The sequence below is a fragment of the Halichoerus grypus genome, chromosome 6 (genome assembly GCF_964656455.1).
Source record: "Halichoerus grypus chromosome 6, mHalGry1.hap1.1, whole genome shotgun sequence".
NCBI classification, from domain to species: domain Eukaryota; kingdom Metazoa; phylum Chordata; class Mammalia; order Carnivora; family Phocidae; genus Halichoerus; species Halichoerus grypus.
This window is the reverse complement of record NC_135717.1, coordinates 79,479,321-79,500,440: the sequence shown is the minus strand read 5'-3', so window position 1 is coordinate 79,500,440 and position 21,120 is coordinate 79,479,321. Positions and strand designations below refer to the sequence as shown.

At 51.4% G+C, this 21,120-nt stretch overlaps 1 protein-coding gene across 10 annotated transcripts in view; it reads right to left on the bottom strand.

The window, feature by feature from the left end:
- TSPAN9 (tetraspanin 9) overlaps positions 1-13,950 on the bottom strand; it is a 196,691-nt gene extending 182,741 nt beyond the window's left edge. Inside the window, exons 1-4 of one of the 10 annotated variants that reach the window (XM_078075509.1) lie at positions 13,791-13,950; positions 12,198-12,344; positions 8,913-8,984; positions 8,409-8,474 (exon numbers count right to left, since the gene is read on the bottom strand). Coding sequence is in view for 2 of the 10 variants with exons in the window: in XM_078075505.1 (XP_077931631.1) it covers positions 8,409-8,474; positions 12,198-12,234 (103 nt within the window). In the remaining 8 variants the exon portion in view is untranslated. Of the gene's footprint in view, positions 1-7,806; positions 7,900-8,408; positions 8,475-8,912; positions 9,298-12,197; positions 12,345-13,343; positions 13,445-13,790 lie in introns of those variants that run through there. The other 9 variants (XM_078075505.1, XM_078075507.1, XM_078075506.1 and 6 more) reach the window with 9 other exon arrangements.
- Between the last annotated feature and the right edge of the window lie 7,170 nt (positions 13,951-21,120).

Below are 21,120 nucleotides of genomic sequence, written 5' to 3'. Positions count from 1 at the left end.
TGACCCAGAAACACAATCCCCCTCGGCCACTGGAGCCAGGTGCTCGAGCATCCCCTATGTGGGCTACATACACAGGGCAGCAGGTGGGGGCAGGACTTTTGTCCTACTGGCATAGGCAGGGTCTCAGGAAGGAGCACAGGGGATGTCCACCAGTGCTAGCAGGGTAGAGGGAGAGTGACAAAATGGCATCTGCCAGCACCAGCACTTACAGGATAGAAGGAGAATACCCAAAACGGCCCCCGCCAGCATCCCCATCCCCAGAGAGAGTCCCAACAGGCTCTTGCCCTTCTGGCAGACACTTTAAGAATAGCAAATGAATCTCTTTCACTTACAGTGTATGTGCTCTTCAAACTGCTGCTTCTGCACTATCCCAGGACAAGTGAGTGTATACACGAGCCCTTTAAGAGTGGAGTCTAGGTTCCCTACAGCCCTATGGCTTTTTCAGACATATGCCCTGCTGGTTTTCAAAAACCAGACATTTTGGGGGCTCGTCTCTCTGGTGCAGGTCCCAAGGGTTGGGGTACCCGATGTGGGGCACAAACTCCTCTCTACACAGGGACAAGCTCCATATTTGTGAGATCCCTCCGAATGTGGGTTGCCGTGCTGAGGGTGGAGTTTTTGGCAAGACCATGTCTCTGCCTAACCTACCCATCTCGATGTGGCCTGTTTATCCATTGTGAAGGAGCCTATTCCAGTAGTTTTCAGGTCTTTTTCAGGGGAAATTTTTCCCTAGGTAGTAGCTGTAGATCTGTTGTGTCTATGAGAGGAGGTGAGTTCAGGATCTTCCCACGCTGCCATCTTGAACGGAAGCTCCCTCATCACACAGAGCACTTGGATCAAAAGATGCCTCGGACCTTTAAAGAATCAAAGTGCACAGGGGTGCCTGGGTGGCTCAGTCAGCTAAGCATTCATTGGACTTTTGATCTCTGCTCAGATCTTGATCTCAGGATCGTGAGGTCAAGTCCCACACTGGGTCCCACGCTGAATGTGAAGCCTACTTAAGTAAATTTTTTTTTTAATTTTTTAAAAACTGGGCGCCTGGGTGGTTCAGTCGATTGAGCATCTGCCTTCGGCTCAGGTCATGATCCCAGGGTCCTGAGATTGAGCCCCGCGTTGGGCTCCTTGCTCAGTGGGGAGCCTGCTTCTCCCTCTCCCTCTGCTCCCCACTCGTGCTCTCTCTCTCTCACTCTCTATTTCAAAGAAATAAAATCTTTAAAAAAATTTTTTTTAATTAAGAAAAAGAATCAAAGTGCTCAATAATTGCTTGTTAATGAATTAATAGCATGACTCCTGAGCACGCTGAAGTGTGTCTAGCCTCGTATCGATAGAGAACCAGAAATGGGGGTGGAGGCATGGGCAGAGAAGTCAGGAATCAGAGAACGGCCTCTTGGATCTTTGCTTATGGGGAAGGTATCTACTATACATATGCCTCAAAGGAGCAAACTCTTTGAAGTTTGAAGCAGGCTGAGGTCTTCCATCCAGTTTTTCCAATTTCTTGGCCACAAGGAGTTGCTGAGGTTTCTTGTCTTGCTGTGATGCCAGATTTCTCAAGGTTTGCAGACTCAGCTTTGCACGTTTTTCCTCAACCTTAAATGCTAGTGTGCAGTCCGCCCTGTGAGCTGATCAGATATCATTAACCCCATAACAGTAGCCCAGTGCTGGCAGCCCGGGTCACCCGGACACATCCGGGTGTCTCCGAGCATGGTGCAGCTGCTTGCCCTTCCCCACACTCCTCACCCAGTTCTCTCGCTGAGCTGGGTCGGTGTCCCCACAGCACAGTCGTGCAGGAGGAGGAGGAATGACCCAGAGGCTGAGCTACGCAGTGTGGACTGCACTTTCACAAACAGAGAACCTTTCCGCCGCAAAACATTTCTTTTCCAAGAGATGCTGAGAGGGAGTGGGGAGAAAATAAAACACCAAGGTGTTTTCAAACGTGAAACCCCACTCAGCTTTTGTTCTTATTTGATGAATGCACAAACCACGAGGCAGATGACAGGCCAAAGAACACTGTTGTGCTAAGAAAGTATATTTCCTCGAGTCCAGCCTACAATCTCCGGGGAGAGGTAAGTTTGATGAATGATCGGCGCCGACGAGTACTTCACCAGCAGCCCACTGCAGCATCGTCTAAACTAGCACTGGGGATTCATTAAGGACCCAGAGCTGCCTCTTCCCCTGTTTCCTTCTGCCTCCCTGCCACTGTGACATTTCACAGGAGAAGCTCTACCGAGGTAGGTGATAAAGAAAACCTTCAAAACAAATACACTGTGGGAAGTCAAAATGTCAAGTCCATTGCACTGCCTGAGAAGGAAGACCTGGGAACCGTACAGGCCCAGGTCTTCTTCCTTCCCATCTGCAGTTATGAGAGGATGGGGAACAAGTCTGACGCATGGTAGGTGTGGTATTTGCTGGGTAGATGAATAAATGAATTCCCAGCAGAGGCTTGGATCTGGAGTGGCCAGCTGGCTTTCTTAAAGACCTGTCACTCAGGGACTCACATTCTTCAGAGATGCCACGAAAATTAGCAAGGGGTACGAAGCGGCCAAGCTCTTGGCAGCTTCCAGAGCTTCCAGACCTCCTCCTACAGCTCCGGTAGCCCTAGCAGGAGAAGCTGTCTGCTCCAAAGTCCAAATTCTAGATTACCCCCAAGCCCCTGCCAGCACGAGCCCTGCACACACACAAACACTCAGAAGCTACTTCAAACAACACCTCTCGCCCAGCAAGATCAAGTGCCCTGTCCTTGCCAGTTTCCCAGGCTGACCCATACGGTAAAGAGAGGGGTAGGAAGGGCAGGGGCCTGTGCTATCTTCCAAAGATCAGTGGGGTCTATTCCCAAATAGTCTAATTCTCCTCCTTCTGGGCACATGAAGGGACTGCACATCCATGTCCTCCCAGGCCTGAGCACACATGCCTTCACAAGGTGGAGTCTTTCCCCCAGCCCCGGGGTTCTGACCAAGCAGCCAATGGATGTACACTGTGAGGCCTCAGAGCCTAGAGCCCAAGAGGTCCTGGAGATCCCATTTTCACCTGAAAGGCTAGCTTCCTTGGGAGGGAAGGGAGACCCAGGTGAGAGGCTGCACCAATCACCAGACAGGTGCTGAGGCTCTCAGCCCGGCCAGGCCCTGCAGAGCCACCAGGTGACTGCCACCGCATTAATAGGCTTAGGTAATGAGACCAGCCGAGCCCGGCCAGAAGGGCTAGGCCACAGAGTTGTGAGCAAACAAAATGTTTCTTGTGTTAATCTACTACATTTTGGGGTGGCTGGTTCTGCGGCGATAAACAATCAATACAACACTCATCCAGCAAGTCCATGCAGCTATTCCCTAGAATGGGGTCATTCTCTATGCACTCATGTGGAAAGATGGCTAAAGAAGTTGCCAGTCAGTATAATACAATTCTATTTGTGGAAATTGTTAAGTTAATAGGTGGACAGCTGGATGCCAGTCGCTCATAAAAATACCTGGAAAGAATAAAAACCAAAGTATTAACAGTGACTATCGCTGAAGGGCAGGATTATAGGAGATTTTCCTTTTATACAATTTATGTAATGTACGAATATTATAATGAATTTGTGTTATTTTTGCAACAACAACAAAGAAAAGTACGTTAAAAAGAAAATTCACCCTGAATTCTGCACAAGCTGATTTTTCCTAAAACATCCCTTTCAGCCTGTCATTCCCCCCATTCAGGGACCACCCCCCCAACACTGACTCCCTACTGCTAGCCTCCTAGAATCTGACTCTCCTCCGGGTGGCATTCAAGATGCCCCCAGGGTGGAGCCCACCTCTCTTGCCAGCTATGTCCCTCCCTCCTCCCTGCGCTCATCTCCAAGTCACACCCATCTCAACCCCAACCTCCACCACTGCAAACCCTCAAAGAACCCTTCCTTTGCTTCCCCAAATCTCACCCCTCCCTCGAGGCCCAGCCCGATCTCCCCTGGGTTCCTCTACGGGTCCCAAGAAAGTTCCACCCAGCCCTGCCCTGGACGGGATGGCGCACTGTATTATCCTCCCCGCACTGCAGGTACCTGCAGGTACTGACGGTACCTCGAGGGGGACCTTCACAGACACAGGCCGGCTGACCACCACCAGCTCCAACGGCTCTGGCTAACAGTGGGAGAGGGGAAGAGCCCAGACAGGCAGTTCCAACCCACGTCCCTCTCTGTGCCCACAGCCTGGATGGCGGGTGATGCCTTGGCCTGGAGCTTCCTCCCCACCCGCCCATCTCCAGCAGCAAGTGGGAGCCAATTTGCAACGGCTGCTAATTCAGAGTGACTCATGCCTTTGGGGCTGCTCTAGGGGCTCTCCCTCCCCACCCTCCAGGTCCCACAAGCTGCATTCACATCCAAACTCTGGCTTCAAATCTAATTGCCTTCCTGGGGGGCCCAACGGCACTTCCTCCCCCAGGTGGCTGCAATGTGCACGTCCAGTTTTTTAAACAAAGCTGTTTAGAATCTCTCAGGATTAAGACAAGTGGAAAATTGCAAGCCCAGACCTCTACCTCACTTTCTCTAAAACACAACATGTCATTCTACGTGTTCACACACCCCCATTCAAACCCAGCCAGTCACCCTGCCCCTCTGAGCCCTTCTATAGGGCTCGGCCCAAGTGGGGCTGGGGACTTGTTCGGGCAGGATCCGCTCCCTCTGTCCCAGGCACCACCACCCCCAGGGCTTGTCGGAGAGTAGCAGGCCCCTCAGCCTCAGTTTCCGCACTGCGGCAGGTGGCCAGGTGAGAGGGCTGAGCAGGACTATCAGGCGTTGTGTTCAAGTCTTACACCGCCCTCTAAGGAGGAGGCATTCACGTCGCAGATATATAGTGATGGACTGAAAGGGCTCAGGTGGGCCTCTCACCTGAGTCCCAGAACAATGCAAGAGAACTCCTTCCCACACAAACCCACGCAGGCACACCCAGCCACACACACACTTGGGCAAACACACACAGACTAACCCCCCCCCCCACACACACACACACACAGACACACATGCCTGGCCACACCTTGTTCCAGCCTTGCTCTGAGTACCCTCCCGGAGTTCACGTCCCTCCCCCCGCCCCCACTGTTCTCAGAGGCCCGTCCCCAGCCGCAGCCCCTGGCCCTGACTCAGAGCCGGACCCGCGGCCCTCCCTGGGAGTGGGCGGAGCACAGCGGGCCTGTGCCACGGGCAACGTGTGCCCCTGTGGGGTGGCATGTGGTGGGCACCGCCGTGCAGATGGCCTGGGCCACTCCAGGACACTTACCAGGCACAGTTGGGCCTTGGTCAGGTCTTACAATCATTTATTCGTTTTAATTTTTCTTCTTAACCCAAGAAAGGGCAGTTTTTCCAATGTGCACAAAGGTGCTGTAAGGGTTAGCAGTGGCCTATGCTGCTAAGGCCAAGGCCAAGAACTCACCAAGATCCTGTGCCAGGGTTGCAGGACCCTCAGCCTTCCTGCAGGGAGGCTCAAGCCTCCCCCAAAAGCGGGGGGATCCCCAGGGGGTCTGCTGAGCTGACTCTTCAGACCCCCTGGACAGTCATCCATCCGCAACCTTTCCTTTCCCATCCCCATCCCAAGGTCAGATATTTGAACGAACACTGACCGCTGAACATAAAAATGGTCACAAGACTCTCAAAAAGCAAGTGAGTATTCAAAGTACAATTAATTTGCAGCCACCTTATGGGGAGTGGGAAGGAAGACGGAGGGGAGAAGGGGTGTGGTAAACTCAAAAGCATAGATAGTATTAAACAATGAATAGTCAAAAAATAATCCACCTTTCACTCCTGAGTATAAACTAAAGCATGCATGCGGTGACATTCCAAGCCAGCAGAGGTGCTCCTTCTGGCTCCTTCTGGCTCCTTCTGGCTCCGTCCCGTTCACAAGGGCCTCAACCCAGCTCAGGCTGAGTTGTTGGTTCAGGAGGAGGGAATGGGTTTGGACGCTGGACTACACCCAGGCAGATACTCTAGTTTCATGATGCTGTGGCTATACTTGAACTTGAAATTATTAACTCATCAGGCTGGAGTGCAGCAATGGAACTTTCTAGCTCCTAAATGCAGCAGGCAGGGCCAGGAGGCAGTTAAAATAAAAGTAGCAGCAGTGGGGCGCCTGGGCAGCTCAGTGGTTAAGCATCTGCCTTCGGCTCAGGTCATGATCCCGGGGTCCTGGGATTGAGCCCCGCATCGGGCTCCCTGCTCCGCAGAAAGCCTGCTTCTCCCTCCCCCAGTCCCTGCCTGTGTTCCCTCTCTCGCTGTGTCTCTGTCAAATAAATAACATCAGCACAGGACGAAGTCAGGCCACAAGACCCTGCCACCAACCAGACAGGCGACCATCTCTGTAAACAACCTCCGCCCCCAGTCCGACTTCCCTCAGAAATCAGGGCCTCCGGTTTAATCATTAACTTCACTCTTTCCTCCTCCATCCACCTCTGGGCCAGAGGCAGGGAGGGCACGTGAGAGGAGGAGGTATTTGGGAAGCCCCGGGGCTGGAAGCCAAAAACCCCCTCCTCCCACTCAGAAACCACCTTCATCAGAGCTAAAGGAACCTCAGCAACTGGCCGTCCAGACCCCCACTTTGCAGGTGAGGAAACCAGCCTGAGCCACAAAGCCCGTTAGAGACAGAGGCAGGAGCCGCATGAGAGCCCGCATCCCAGGAGCTGGTCATCATCCCAGAGGCTCAACAGCATGACGAGAAATGGCAACATCAAAGCCCTGGGAGGCCAAACCCATAGGAGAGTTTAAGCTTCCTGCCCGGAGGGTCCCTCCCTCAGGTCTCCCTCCCAGATGTACAGAAGGAGGCCGGTCTTCTGGCCAGAAGTGACTGGTGACGGCAGGGCCTGTCTGTCTCCCCAAGGCTGCGCGGGCCTCCCGGGAAGCTCGCCCCCAAGTTCTGCCCTGGCGGGACCTCCCCAGGAGAAAGCCCCACAGAGTCTCCATGATGGGCCAGGAGGTGCTGAGCGGCAAGGGAACGACAGAGAGTCCTCGAGCCTTTCCCTCCCTGCGGCCTGCTCTCCACCAGACCCTTTCCTTCAGCTCAGGCCTGGCTGCCCCAAGCCATCCATCCACAGGCGGTGCTCCAAATCCCCGGAGCGGCGACAATGAAAGCAGACACCCCACCCGGGCCCCGGGGGGGGGAGGGGGGAAGACTTAAAATGGGAGCTCCCACATTCCTGCCGCAGCAGGCCAAAGGACAGACCTGGAGGCGATTCTCAGGAGCCACGAGAAGGGGCGGCAGGTCTGCAGTGGGAAGGGCAGGCGCTGCGGGAGTCAGGCGGCTCGGGTTGGAATCCCTGCCCCACCTCCCGCTACCGGGGTGTCTCTGGCAAGTCCCTGACCCGCTCTCAGCCCCAGCTGCAGCCCCTGTAACATGGGGGCAAATGAGCGGTACCCTGCAGGACTCTGGGGAAAAGTCAATGAGATTTAAAGTAAGATTTGATAGACTTCAGGTAAATTCGTTGCGGACATAGAGTCTGAAACTGAGGCTCCTGATGAGGATGACAAATGTGAGCACTGGCATCCTAAGTATGATATGCAAAGTACGGCAGGACAAGAAGAGGTCTGCGGCCACTCCTGGGACACCATATCATCTCTGCTGAAACTCGCGGAGAAAGGAATCTTTTGGCAAGGTGAGCTATGAGCCAGCACCATCCTTCCAACTGCCACCCCCCTCCCCACCCCCACACTGCTGAATTCTTAGAAGGTGAGAGATTTACAAATCACCCAGCAGGAGGAAGCCACAGGATAAAACACACATAAATTAAAACACAAAAAGGCCCAGGTCTGTAAGCAGCACCCCCAGGGAACCGGAATCAGCACCATCCACCAAGGCTGCCTACCTGCCTAAGGAGCTCCTGCTAGCTCCCATTGGCGGGGGGCCTTGATGCGCCACTGCTGGGAACAAAAGAAGCTCTCAGCAAGACCCCAGGAGCCTGTGGGAGCAGAAATCAGGATCCTGGTGAGGGTCCCGGCAGAGGGTACCCACCCGAAGGGCCATGGGCATGGCTGCAGCGGCCAATACAGAGGAAAAGAGACAGGTAGGATTGGCCAGATTCCTCCAGATTCTTTTCTGGCCAGCTAGGGGGAGGTCCTCCACCCTGGCTCCCAAGCCTGCTGGGAGGAGACAGGAAGCAGGAAGTTACAGGCCCCTCCTGCTTCCCTAGGTCTCCTCCCTGTAATCAGGGTGGTCAGGAAAGAAATTGAGAGTACTATCCTGTCAGAAATAGCGGGGAGGGGGTAAATGTCTCCTTAACCCCCAAAGCCCAATTGAAGGAGCTTATCAAATCAAAGTCAAGAGCTAAGACAGAGAGACATGTAGAAAATATCAGCATCCCATTCTCTCCTTCCTCCCCAAACCACCGTTAAAGGGCAAGAGAGACTTTAGACAGTTTATAACATACACACTTTCAGAGACCCCACCACACGATGGACCCAGACTGACCTGTTCCTTTGAATTTCCTGCAAACACCTTGGCCGCTGACAGATAAGAGAAGATCCCAGGATATTCCTGCAGGAAAATAAAAAATTAAGTCACCACTCTGCTGGGAAGCCACTCCAGGGTGAACTCTGTCCAGCAATGGCCACTCTTTGGGGAGGCAGCCTCCCACCTAGAATCTATTCAATCAACAGATACAGAAGGCCAGAAATGGCAAACTGGTTTCAGCTGTGGTGCCAATGCCACTCAGCTAATAGTGGGTGCCTGAAGCATCAGGTGCAGAACCCAAGCCCTGGCTCAGCAGTTAAGATAGCTGTGATCGATTAGTGATGTCTGCTATGGGCAGTTACAGAGGTAACAGTATCCATGTTAAACCTATTTGCCATCCCTGGGTAGACCCTTGGCATCAAGGATTTAATATCTGTAATTCTGACCACTGACAAATGATCTGACGTTTCAAGATCTGTAAAACGATATAACTTTACTGAGACACGACTCTGACTCACATACCCTATGTGAGGGGCTTGATGTAAAGGAACAGGCCACGTTGTTCTTTCCATCTCGACTACATCCACAGTTATCCTGTGGAGCAATAACAATGTGGCAGAAAATGGCCATCAAGGGAAAGAGAAAACCGGAGCGAAGTTGGAAGGGTAGTTAACTTGGGCTATGAAGACATATACAGGAGATATTTGGCTCTCTGCAGAACGTGACTCTGGAAAAAGCCAGGCCCATGTACAAATAAATATTGCTGTGGGTGCAAATCTGGCATTGTAGAAGGTGCAAGATTCATTTCTTGAGCACATCAGAGGTCCACACAGTGCCCACTCTGTGCCACTCAGCAGTGAGCACTGGGCCAGGAAGAACACAGAGGGAGTTGGAATCCATGTCCTGAAGGGGCTTCCAATCTACTTGGAGAAAGGATGGTAAGCACTGGGAACAGTAAATGGCACTGCCCACTGACAGTCACCCAGCTCAGAATCGGCTTCAATCCAATCCCCCTTCCTCCTTTCCTCACCCCCCATCCCAATCAATTCACAAAGGCCCTCCACCCTGCCTCCAAAATGTCCCCAGTCCGGCTCCTCTCCTCGCCATTCCTCACAGCTTCCCAGTGCTCTCCCCGCCATGATTTCCCCCTTCCCAGACCCCAGACTCTCCCTCCTTAGGCCTAGCCCTGCTTCTGCAGCCCCTGTGCAAAAACCTGCAAAGTTCCTGAGCCTCCCAATGCTGACTGCTGTCTCCCCAGCAGCAGCTCAGTGCCTGCACATGGTGGGCACTCAGCTTCTCGTGGATGGATGGGTGGATGGATGGGTGGATGGATGGGTGGATGGATGGATGGATGGATGGACGGACGGACGGATGGGTGGATGGGTGGGTGGGTGGGTGGGTGGATGGGTGGGTGGATGGATGGATGGGTGGATGGGTGGATGGGTGGGTGGGTGGGTGGATGGATGGATGGATGGATGGATGGATGGATGGATGGAATTTCTTGGCTGCACATGTGCAGCCACCACAACAGGCCCACTGTCTACCTGTCTAGGCTTTCCTCCCTCTGCTTCCCTTCACACAACCTACTCATCAGCCCACACTCTCAGTGCCTCTCTGCAGGCTGATCCTTCCTCCCTTCTGCTGAAGTGCAAGCCACTCTTCCAAATTCACATCAAACACCCCCTGGTGCATGAAGTGCTTCTCCAGAACTGGGGTGATCAATCCCCCTGTTTGAACCCACACAATACAGTAGGCCACTCACCTTATACCTTGAAATACCACTTTTTGAAGCCCTTTCTTAACCTTTACTGCATTATACACCCCATGAAGACAAGGACCTTTATGTTTTTTCATTTTTGCATCATCAGAACTTAGCACAGACTCTTGTACTATGACACATGCATTAAGTGTTTGTGGAATTCACTAAAGAATCACCCCGGGCAGTGTATAAAAGCCAGGAGAGATGAAGACAGAAAATGCCAGAGGCGTTCCAAGGAAAAAGAGGTGCTTTGGGGATGGGTGGCCAGGGAAGGCTCCAGGAAGGAACTCAAACATGAATAGGGTCTTGAAAGTGGGGGAGGACGAGGTGGGGAAGAGCACTCCAGAAAAGTGGAACAGTGTGAACTCAGAGACAAAGAAGGAATGAGCAAAGCATGCTTGGGAGATTAGTTTGGCTGGAACCAAGGGTCCCTAGGGGAGAAGGCCGGGAGATAAGGCTAGACAGGAAGGCTGGAGATGGATAGGAAGGATGCTGAGTGCCAGGCTAAGGTACCTGGAGTTGATCCATTCCCTCTCAGTCAGTGAGGATGACAATCACACCAGGCCTGGGCTTTCATGGTAGAAGAAAAGAAGTCTTGTCCTCTCTTGCTCTGAGCTTATTAGTCTAGTCTCCTCAGCTAGGTTATAAATAACAACCACTATTTACTGCACACCTGCTGTGTGTGAGGCCCAAAGCTCCGAGCTTCACATACATTATCTCATTGCTCCTTCTAATAGCCCCGAGAGCTTGGTATTGTTATCTTCATTTTGCAAGCAGGAAGCTAAAGCTACAAGAGGTGAAGGCACTTGCCCAAGGCCTCTCCCACTCACTCACTTAATACAGCAGGAACTGGAGTTACAGACAAGGAGATAAGGGCCAGCTCTCTAGGCAGCCACCACAGGCCCAAGGCCTTCCTATTTAAGCTGGCCTGCTTCTCCACAACCCTCCTTAGTAATTCCTCAAGGCCAACATGTATTGAGCACACAGTAAGAGCATAATAAAGCACACTAAGGAGAATGGTGGCTTGTGGGGGGAAGAAATGGAGTGTTACTGTTTAATGGGCATACAGTTTCAGTCTTGCAGGATGCAAAAGTTCTGGAGATCTGTTGCACAACTCTACATTTAAAAATGGCTAAGATGGTATATTTCGTTTTGTTTTATACCACAATTTTAAAAATTTTAAATAGAGTGCACTTATTACTTGACTGATTGGCTGCCACTAGCATCTTCTATCGTTAATTATCTAATACAGGAAGAGACTCTAGAAACATCTCATTCCAGTAACCCTCGAAAACACAGAGCTGAAAAGGGGAGGTAACATGCCCAGGGCTGCACAAACAGATGGTGTTAGAGCTAAGATCAGAGCCCGGCTCTCCACAGACTCAATGGGGAAGAATGGCAGAGACAGCACAGCATAATGCAAAACACATGGCGGGGTGGGGGGGGTCAGAAGCCACGGGTTCAAGTTCTGCTTCTTCCACCTAATGAGTTCTGTAACCTCAGAAAAGTCATTGACTCTCTCTGAGCCTCATTTTCCCAATCTATAAGAAGGCAATTATAAAGAACATAAACTTTACAAGATTATGTGTGAATCAAATAAAATTATGTACAGCTAATGTGCAGGGAAAGCACTTGGCCAACTACAAATTACTTTATAAACACTGGTCATTATTATTATTAATACTAAATATCTGTTCATAGATTTAAAGATTACAATCTGATTTAGTCAAACCAAAAAAAAAAAAAAAATCCCATTCCATTCTGGTCTACTCTCAGCTGTTCGGGGCCTTGCACACAGCAGGTCTTCAATGAGTAAGTGCAGAGCTGATTTACCCTTCAAGTTTCATCCACCCCAATCCTGTTCCCTCCCTCACCCCCAACCCAAAGCCCAGCTGCATCAGCCCTGCCAGGACCAGGTGGAAGATAGGAAGCCCCTGTGAATGAATGTCTGCCTCCCTGGCTGCATTCCTTAGCTAAATATAAATGATTTGTCCAGTCCATTGTTTGAAATTATCCATAATACCTCGCCTCCCTTCCCCATTACTTACGATGACAAGCTGACTGCACATCTTTATAGCAGAACATACATACAAAACATTCTCTGTGGCTATTTTTAGTAGAGAGAGGGAAGCTGCCGGGTATACAGGGATCAGAGCATGAGTCCTCAGTTTTCTCCACTAGTCCAGGAAAGCTTCCTGGAGGAGGAAATACCTGAGTCACCCCAGAGAAGGGGACAGCTGCAGGTCAGAAGGACACCTTCATATGAGTTTGCTTCTCTGAACCAAAGGGAAGTGAGCTGCGGCCCTCTTATCCCCATTTTTGGGATGGGAAGACACAACCTGGTTGACACAACCCAGGGGATCCCATATTATTCCAATGCTGCAGGTTGGCCCAGACAGTACAGGCATTCGGAGAGGAGTTAAGGAAGAGGTCAATATCTTTTTCAAAAAGAGGACATCAAAGATTCCAGGTCCGAATTTGTAAGTACAAACGTAAGTACAAATTCTGCTCACATAACAAGCCAGTTTCTTGTTTGGACTTTTTTTTTTTTCTAACCACAAGAAAGTTTTTTAAAGTCCCAAACTTGGATGCACAGATGGACTACATCTTGGAACTCGGAGTGTGCCAAAGCCCTGTCACTGTGAGTGCCGATCTGCCAGCGGTGGCCCAAGGAGAGGTCAGGGGTGTCCGGGGGGCCGCAGGCAGCATCCCAGCCCTGCCCGAGCCCCCTTCCCCGCCCTCCCTGGGGGCGCTCTAGGGACTAGCCCAAGCCAGTTCACTGGGCCACACAGTCAGAAAGCCTTGACAGCTCTGAGGCTCTCCCCTTCTGCTGCATCCTACAGCCCTCCCATCCCTTCACTTGGGATTCCGCTGTCCGTTCTCCCGCAGCCCCTTTCCCAAAGGGTCTTCCTCCGAGCCTCTCCCCCTGCAGACCCCTCTTCGCTCTGTTACGGGGCCCCGCGCACACACACCCCCTTCCCCAGCGGCTTCCCGCGTCCTCACAGGGCGCCTACCCCATCCCTCCCTCTCAGCTCGCCCACAGCCTCCCTCCCGTCATCCCTCCCCGGGGCGCCCCCGAGCTGCTCCCCAAGACGGGGACCGGGGGGTGGGCTGGCCAGGCCCGCCCACAGCCGGCCCGAGCCCCGGAAGGTCTCGCGCTCCCGGGCCCCCGGCCCGCCCCGGGCAGCACTCACCGCGCTCGGGGAACGTGGGGTCCCGCCTCGCTCCCGCTCCCGCACCGCCGCCGCCGCCGCCGCCGCCGCCAGCGGAAACGGGGGGCGGGGCCGGGGGCTCGCGGCGGGGGGCGGGGCCTGCCCGGGAATGGCGAGGCCGCGGGGCGGGGCCGGCCGCTGGGCGGGGCGGGGCGAGGCGGGTCCGAGGGGCCGCGGCCCGAGCGCCAGGGGAGGGGGGGTTCGGAGCCCTGGGAGGGAGCGGGAGCCGCCCCTGTGGGGCCGGGGCCGGGGCCCGCCCACACCCCTGGCCGCCCCGCCGCGTGCGAGCCGGAGGGAGCCCGCGGGGAGCCCACGGGCGCGGGGCACCGGCGTCCCGCGCCAGGCGTGGCCACCTTCTGGGCTTCCTTCCGGAAGCCTTCCTCCCCTCCCGCCGCGGGGTTCCCGACCGGCCGCTCCGCCGAGACGTACGCAGGACGCCCGTCCGCTGCCCCCCGCGGGCCCGGGCCGCCGCCGCGAGCGGACGTGGGAAGGGGGCGGCCGGGACCCGGGAGCCCGCGCGCTCGCCCCGCCCCGAGGGCCGTCGCGGCCTGGGTCGCCGCTGTCCCCCGCGGGCCGCGCCGGCCGGCCTACCGCCCCCTCCCCCACGCCTGAGAAATCCGTCCCCGGTATTTGGGGCGGACCAGTTGAGAGGTTGACGACGCGGGTGTGTAGTGATCCAGTCCGCAGATACCCAGGAGGAGGAGCCGCTGTCGGTCTCCCCAGGAGCGAAAGGCCTCCAAGTGCGGGTAAAGGGCACCGTGTGGCAGAGGGACTGGATTGAAGCAGGAAAAACTCAAGTTAGGAATCTCTGGCCCAGCGCTTCCAATAGGCCGTACTGGGCCTGGAGTCTGGAAGCCAGAAGGCCTCGACCCTTTTCCGAAGTGAGGCTGAACAGCGGTCGCTTCTCCTCAGCATTACTGTTGTCAAGTGGATGCTGTGCTTCCCACGTGCACGGTCGTGGGCTGAGTATGAGTTGCGTCGGATTTTTTAAACCTGAGTATAGTCACCAGGGTCCCCTTGGCCTCTCCTAATTAGACTGGCAGTTTCTACTCATCTCCTGGGCCCCCTCTCCTTTAGACGCTCACAGTCTTGCCTGTGTCCATTACATAACCAAATAATCCACCTCCTCTGACTCCCCTTTTCCTTCCTTCAAAGCCTTGTTCACGAACCCCCCCCCATAGAGTCTTCCTACACTAACCACCGGCCTGTCTCCAGTCACTGGGGCAGCCCTTTAACACAGTATGGCTAGCTCTGCCCAGCTTCGTGAAGAGAAAATTGAGACCGAGGGAGGGAAAGGGACTTGCCAGAGATACCTGCCCTGGAGCGGGTCCTCCTGTAAAAACAGAGAGGCAGCCTGGTGTGCAAGTGACCAAGGTGCTTTGGAGCCCAACGGACCCGGAATTAAATCCTGGTTCTGCCTCTTACGGGTTGTGACCTCTCTAGGCCTCAGTTTCCTTACCTGTGAACTGTGTGACTTAATAGTATCAATGCCACAGGATTGAGGGGATAACTAAGATGATGGAGGCAAAAGCACAATATTTGGGGCGCCTGGGTGGCTCAGTCTGTTAAGCATCTGCCTTCAGCTCAGGTCATGATCCCGGGGTCCTAGGATCAAGCCCCGCATCGGGCTCCCTGCTCAGCAGGAGGGTCTGCTTCTCCCTCTCCCTCTGCCTGCCACTCCTGCTTGTGCTTTCTCTCTCTTTCTCTCTCAAATAAATAAATAAAATCTTAAAAAAAAAAAAAAAACACAATATCTGATGCATGCTAGGAGCCTAACAAATGTTGGTTTCCTCCTGCCCTTTAAAGGAAGATAAATCAGAAATAATAGAATTATGGAGCCTTAGGGATGGAGAAACCTTAGCGGTCCCTCAGCAATAACCCAGAAAGTGGTTGTTCACCCTCCATCAACACATCCAGAGATGGGGACTCAGTGCCCCCAGAGGGGTTTACGGCTGCAAGAAAACCACATGGGGAAAGGCTGTAGAGGATATGGGATTATTCAACACAAAGGTAGCCAAGGGGACTTGCAGTCCGTGAGGCTGATCAAGTCTGTTGAGGACAAAACTCAAATAATTGACCTGACAAGGAGGTAAGACACACTTAGGGCGGCAGGAGCTCCCAAAAGCACGGAGCCACACTTCGCTGTAGCTGACTTCTAAGAAAGGTCATCACATTTCTGTCCTGGAGATTCTGGGAATGCTGAGGAATAATTACCCTACTGATAAGGTGACTATATCCAGGTTGTCAGGGCACACCCCATTTACTCCACTTGTCCTGGCATAGTTATGAATAGTCCCCCTTTCACTCTCAAAATAGCTTGGTTTGAACAACAACAACAAAAATTATTATATGTCACTTTATGAACAAAGGCAGTACTCCAAACAGCTCCTTCCAGCCTGGTCGTCAGCAGTTCTGCTGGAATTTCCGAAGCCCCAAAGACTTCAAAAGATTGTGTGTCCATTTATCCCCCTTGAAATCACCAAGTCAAATCAAAAATGGTAAGCACACGTTCCCCCAAGTCAAGCTAAGGGACAGTGCCTGCTGAATGGTGACACCTAGTGGGCAGAGTTCACACTGCCGGAGGCTGGGTTTTAGGGCCACCACATCGGGCGATAGGTTTCTCCAAGTCAGCTTGTGAAGCAGAGAACAAGCGAACATTTATCAAGTGCTTACGTGTCAGGCTCCGTTCCGAGTACTTCACATGTTTCCATCCTTTTGGTCCCCACAACAGCTCCACGACATAGGTACTACCAGCGTCTCTGCGCTTTACAGATGAGGGGTTGGAGGCTCCGAGGGTAGGTAACTTCCCCCAGGTCATGTCGCCTGAAAAGACTGAGCCCGGATATAAGCCCAGGTTGGCTGGCTGCAGGTCTGGGGCACTTAGCTGCTACTCTGTCCAGCCCCCCTCAGCTACAGGGGCCAGGTGATTGCAGAGGTGTCTTCCCTCACAAGCCACGTCAACCAACCCTCCGCCACAGAGAGAACATGGAGAGGAGGAAGCGGAGTGGGTGAGCAGACCTACCTCCACATCTACCAGTGAAGAGTGGTGGTTTCCGCATCTCCCGGGGATGAAGATCGGGGCATCAAACCAGACCATGAGAAGATTTATAACCATCAGCCGGATGCACAGGGAGCTGCTCGTTGAAAGAAGCACTTCCAGGCGTGAAGAGTGAAACAGTTCCTCCCCTACCCCACTCCCTTCAGCATTTACTCGGGCAGTCTGAAGAGTGCTTACTGATCACGGAAGCCTACCAGCTGCACCCGGAGGACCCAAGCTGGACCTCCCCCGTTTCTCATGGTGAAGAAGGCAGAAGTGACCAAAGATGGTTCTCCGGCTTCCTTTCCACACTCCCTCCCCTAAAGAATGCAAATCATCCCAAAGGCCCCTCTTTCCCTCAACTTCTTTCTCTTCCAAAGCTCAGTGAGGGAGGTGTAGCAGGACCGAGGGAAGGACAGGAGTCCTGTGCAAGCCCTTGTCATAGGGTCGCCATGTGATATTTGGGACATACTTATTCTAAAAAAATTCTTCATCATTTATCTGAGGATCCTGTATTTTTAATTGCTAAATCTGGGAACTCCACTTCGGTATGGATTGTTGCTAAAATAGACAACTGTACTAAATCAGAGGTCTGTAAGCTTTTCCTGTAAAAGGCCAGATACTAAAGATTTTCGACTTTGCAGTCCATACAGTCTCTGTCACAACTACTCAACCCTGCCACTGTAGCAGTCATAAACAATTCATAAAGGAATACGCATGACTGTGTTCCAGTAAAATTTTATTTACAGGGGCGCCTGGGTGGCTCAGTCAGTTAAGCATCCAACTCTTGGGTTTGGCTCAGGTCATGATCTCAGGATCCTGAGATCAAGCCCCACGTTGGGCTCCATGCTCAGCACAGAGTCTGCTTGTCCCTCTCCCTCCATTCCTCCCCCCAACCCCGAATAAATAAATAAAGAAATCTTTTTTAAAAAAATATTTTTTTACAAAAACAGGCAACAACAAACGTTGCCCAGCCCTGGACCAAGTTAGGGCCTTTAGATTCCTGGCTACCTTCAGAGGTATTGTGAGGGTGAGAGTGGCCTAGACCCAAGTGCTCCAGTGTGAAAAACAGAGAGAGACCGATCAAAATCATTGCATATAATGAACACCAGTAATTCTGAGGGGGTGTGCATGTGTGCGACCCAAGGTGGGTCAGTATCTGCGGGAAGCATGCACGCCTCGAGTGGTTTGGAGCCACCTAGGTTTTACAAAGTCTTGCTCAGACTCTGTCTGAAGAAGTACAGCTCCTATGTCTGGGATTCCTAGTGGTCAGCATGTACCCTGTAAAGACAAAAATGCACAGGCAACATTGTGAAATCAGAAAGTGCGGAGGCCGAGAAAAGCAAAACGCCCCTGCAGAAGGCCTTAAGGTGAAATGAAAGCTGTTGGTGTTCGTTCCCCGGAGGCGGAGTACTCGGAAACCCGTGGTAGCTATCTGTGAGTGTGCACGTGTGTGTCCCACACGTACACCGTCTAGCTCAACGCGTGGGTAGCAACTGAGGAATCTGCATGGTGGGTTGAAATCAATAAATCCAACAGTAATAGCCATATGAGTTACATTTATATCAACTTTCTTAATGATCTTAGAATATCCCTAAATGCTTATCAAAGGCAACTCCGTGGTTTAAAATCACAACTCAAGTTCTGCCCTTCAAACCAAAACCACATCTAAAAGGCTGACTAATTAAAAGCCTTAAATCCAGTCATCAGTTTGCCACAGCACAGAAAATGCTAATGTGTCTGGAGCAAGGCAGTTGTGAGAGGGCACGGTGCGAGAGAAGGGCAAAGAATCACATAAGCAGCAGACTACCGTGGGCCGTGTTAAGGATTTTGACATGCGCATATGTCTTAAGACACATAAGCCATCACTGAAGTGTTTTAAACAAGAGAATGACAGGATCAGATTTGCATTCTGAGACTTTCACTCTGGCTGTAGTATAGAGAACAAATTGGAGGGTGGTAGGGGCCAAAATGGATACAGGAGGCTTTAACTGTGGCCTAGGCACAAGATGAAGTTAGCTTGGTCTAGGTTGGGGGTAGTGATGAAGGAAGGATATGAATAGACTCGAGAGAGATTTAGAAGATGAAATGTACAGATGGGTGATGGATATGGGGAATTAGGTAGGGAAAAGTGTCAAAAATGACCTGTCAGGTTTCTAATCAGCCTAAGAGGATGATTGGTGGAGCCATTCATGGAGATAGGCAATAGGGACGAGGACTAGATTTAAGGGAAAGATCATGAGTTCAAAGATGAGGGCTAATAAGTATCCATCAGACTCAGTGAGTTGAAGATCACTGGGGATCTTGGAAAGAGCCATTTCATCGCAGTGATGACACAGAAGCTGTGCTGGAGAGAGTTGAGAAGGAAGTAGAAGGTGAGAAATGGGGAAAGACAATTATGTCAAGAAAACAAGCTGGGAAGATACATAGGGCAGATAGCTAAAGGAGATTGTGGATCAAGAGAGGGTTTGAGGAATTTAGCAGGGAGAATTGAACCTATCTGTGGAAAGAGTCCTATTTCTGGTATAGAAGAATCAGTTTCTAACTGACCAACCCTCTCACAGATAACAACAATACACTCTGGACAGCATTCAAAACAAACAAACGAACAAAAGAAAACTATCTGAGGACTCTGGAGAGTGAATCCATGTAGGTAGATTTTGGAGGGGATTCAAAGTGTAGAAGAAGAACTGACATGAGATGAGCTCCTACTTCTTGTGGATTTTCCCTGTGTTGACCACAGTCACAGAGCAGCAGAGGATGGGCATAATTCCGGTAGAAAACGCACTGTCTCTTAGGCAGAGGAGCCAGGGGATAGAGCCCAGAGCAATCAAGGCTGCTGAAGAGTGAGGGGTGAATCCTAGAAAGAGGAAAGGAAAGAGTCAGAGAAAAGGAACACAAATTTCTCTGCATAAACTCTGCCCAAGCGTTTGGCTTATGCTTGAACCACATATGAGCAGGGAATCCCAGCTAAAGATGAGAGAACCAAACTGAGACTTGAGCAATTGCCTGCTGCAGGTAGGACAGAATCTGTAGTTTGAGTATAGTCAGGTTAATTGCCTCCTAAGAAAAAAATATCAATACTTTTCTGAATGATAAAATAGAATCCAGAGGGGCACCTGGGTGGCTCAGTCGTTAAGCGTCTGCCTTCGGCTCAGGTCATGATCCTAGGGTCCTGGGATCGAGCCCCGCATCGGGCTCCCTGCTCGGCAGGAAGCCTGCTTCTCCCTCTCCCACTCCCCCTGCTTGTGTTCCCTCTCTCACTGTGTCTCTCTCTGTCAAATAAATAAAATCTTAAAAAAAAAAAATAGAATCCAGAGTCTCCTCAGCGTAACCTTCAAAATATTCAGGATATGATCCAAAGTTACTCAACATAAAAAGAACCAGGAAAATGTGACCCATTCTCAAGGGATAAGCAGGCAACTGATGCCAATCCCAAGATAACCCAGATGTTGGAATTATCAGACAAGAATTTTAAAACAGCTCTTAAAACCATGTTCCAGGATATAAAGAGAAATACATTTATAATAAATGAACAGACAGGAAACCACAGCAGAAAAATAGAAAATATAAAAAATAATCAAATGAAAATTTTGTTTATTTTTTTTAGAAAGAGAGAGTGCGAGCAGGGGGAGGGGCAGAAGAGAGGGAGAGGGAGAGAGAACTTAAGCAGGCCCACACCCAGCGCAGAGCCCAACAAGGGGCTCGATCTCACAACCCTGAGATCATGACCTGAGCAGAAATCAAGAATCAGATGCTTAACCGACTGATCCACCCAGGTGCCCCTCAAATGAAAATTTTAGAACTAAATATCTGGAATTTAAAAAATAAAATTCACTGGATGGGCTTAATGGCCAAATAAGATCTCAGTGGAAGGAGAAAAATGAACTTGAAGATAAATCAATAGAAAGTAACCAATCTGAGAGAGAAATATCTAATACATAGGTAATTGAAGTCCCAGAAGAAGAGAAAATGGGGTGGCAAAAATATATATATTTAAAAGCTTATGGGGAGGATCCAATCAAGAGGAAGAGGTTGAATATATGGGAACGATAAGAGACCACAAATAGTAAAAGCTTTTATAGATAAAGAGAAGGGATGGAATCCAAGGTCTAAGTGACGAGATTTGGCTAAGGCAGAAAAGATGCGAACATTTGCATCACAACAAGAGGGAAAAGAGGATAGGATGGGAGCAAACATATGTGGATTTGTGTCCTAGATGGGGATTTTCATTTGATGGCTTCTATTTTCCCTTTTAAAGAGAGAGGCTGAGAGACAGAGCGAAACAGAAGTTCGTTTGCTGCAAGTGCAAGCGTAAGGAAGGGCCAGAGGCTTGAAATCATCACCGTGGGAGAGTGAGATCATCATAGACACTTACTAGTGTTCCCTGGGTGTACTAAGGGCTTGTTGGAACATAGTAACCATGAATTTATGCAGAACCACTATGCCCTGTTGCGTGACTTTCCCAGAGGCTGCCTGAATGCAAGCACGCTGGTTTGGGATAGTTGGGATAGTCGGGTTCATCACAGCTGGGGTTTTGCCAGATGGGTGTGACCAAATGACAGAGGATCAAGGTGAGGCATAGACATTAACTCTAAGCTTGATATGGAGAACAGAAAAAAAGTAAGAGGGCTGACGGGGTGGGGTGGGGGATCAGAGAGATCAGCAGGGCAGAGGTGCTGGGGACGGGCAGTGACGGCAGTGGGAGCAGCCAGCCTGCAG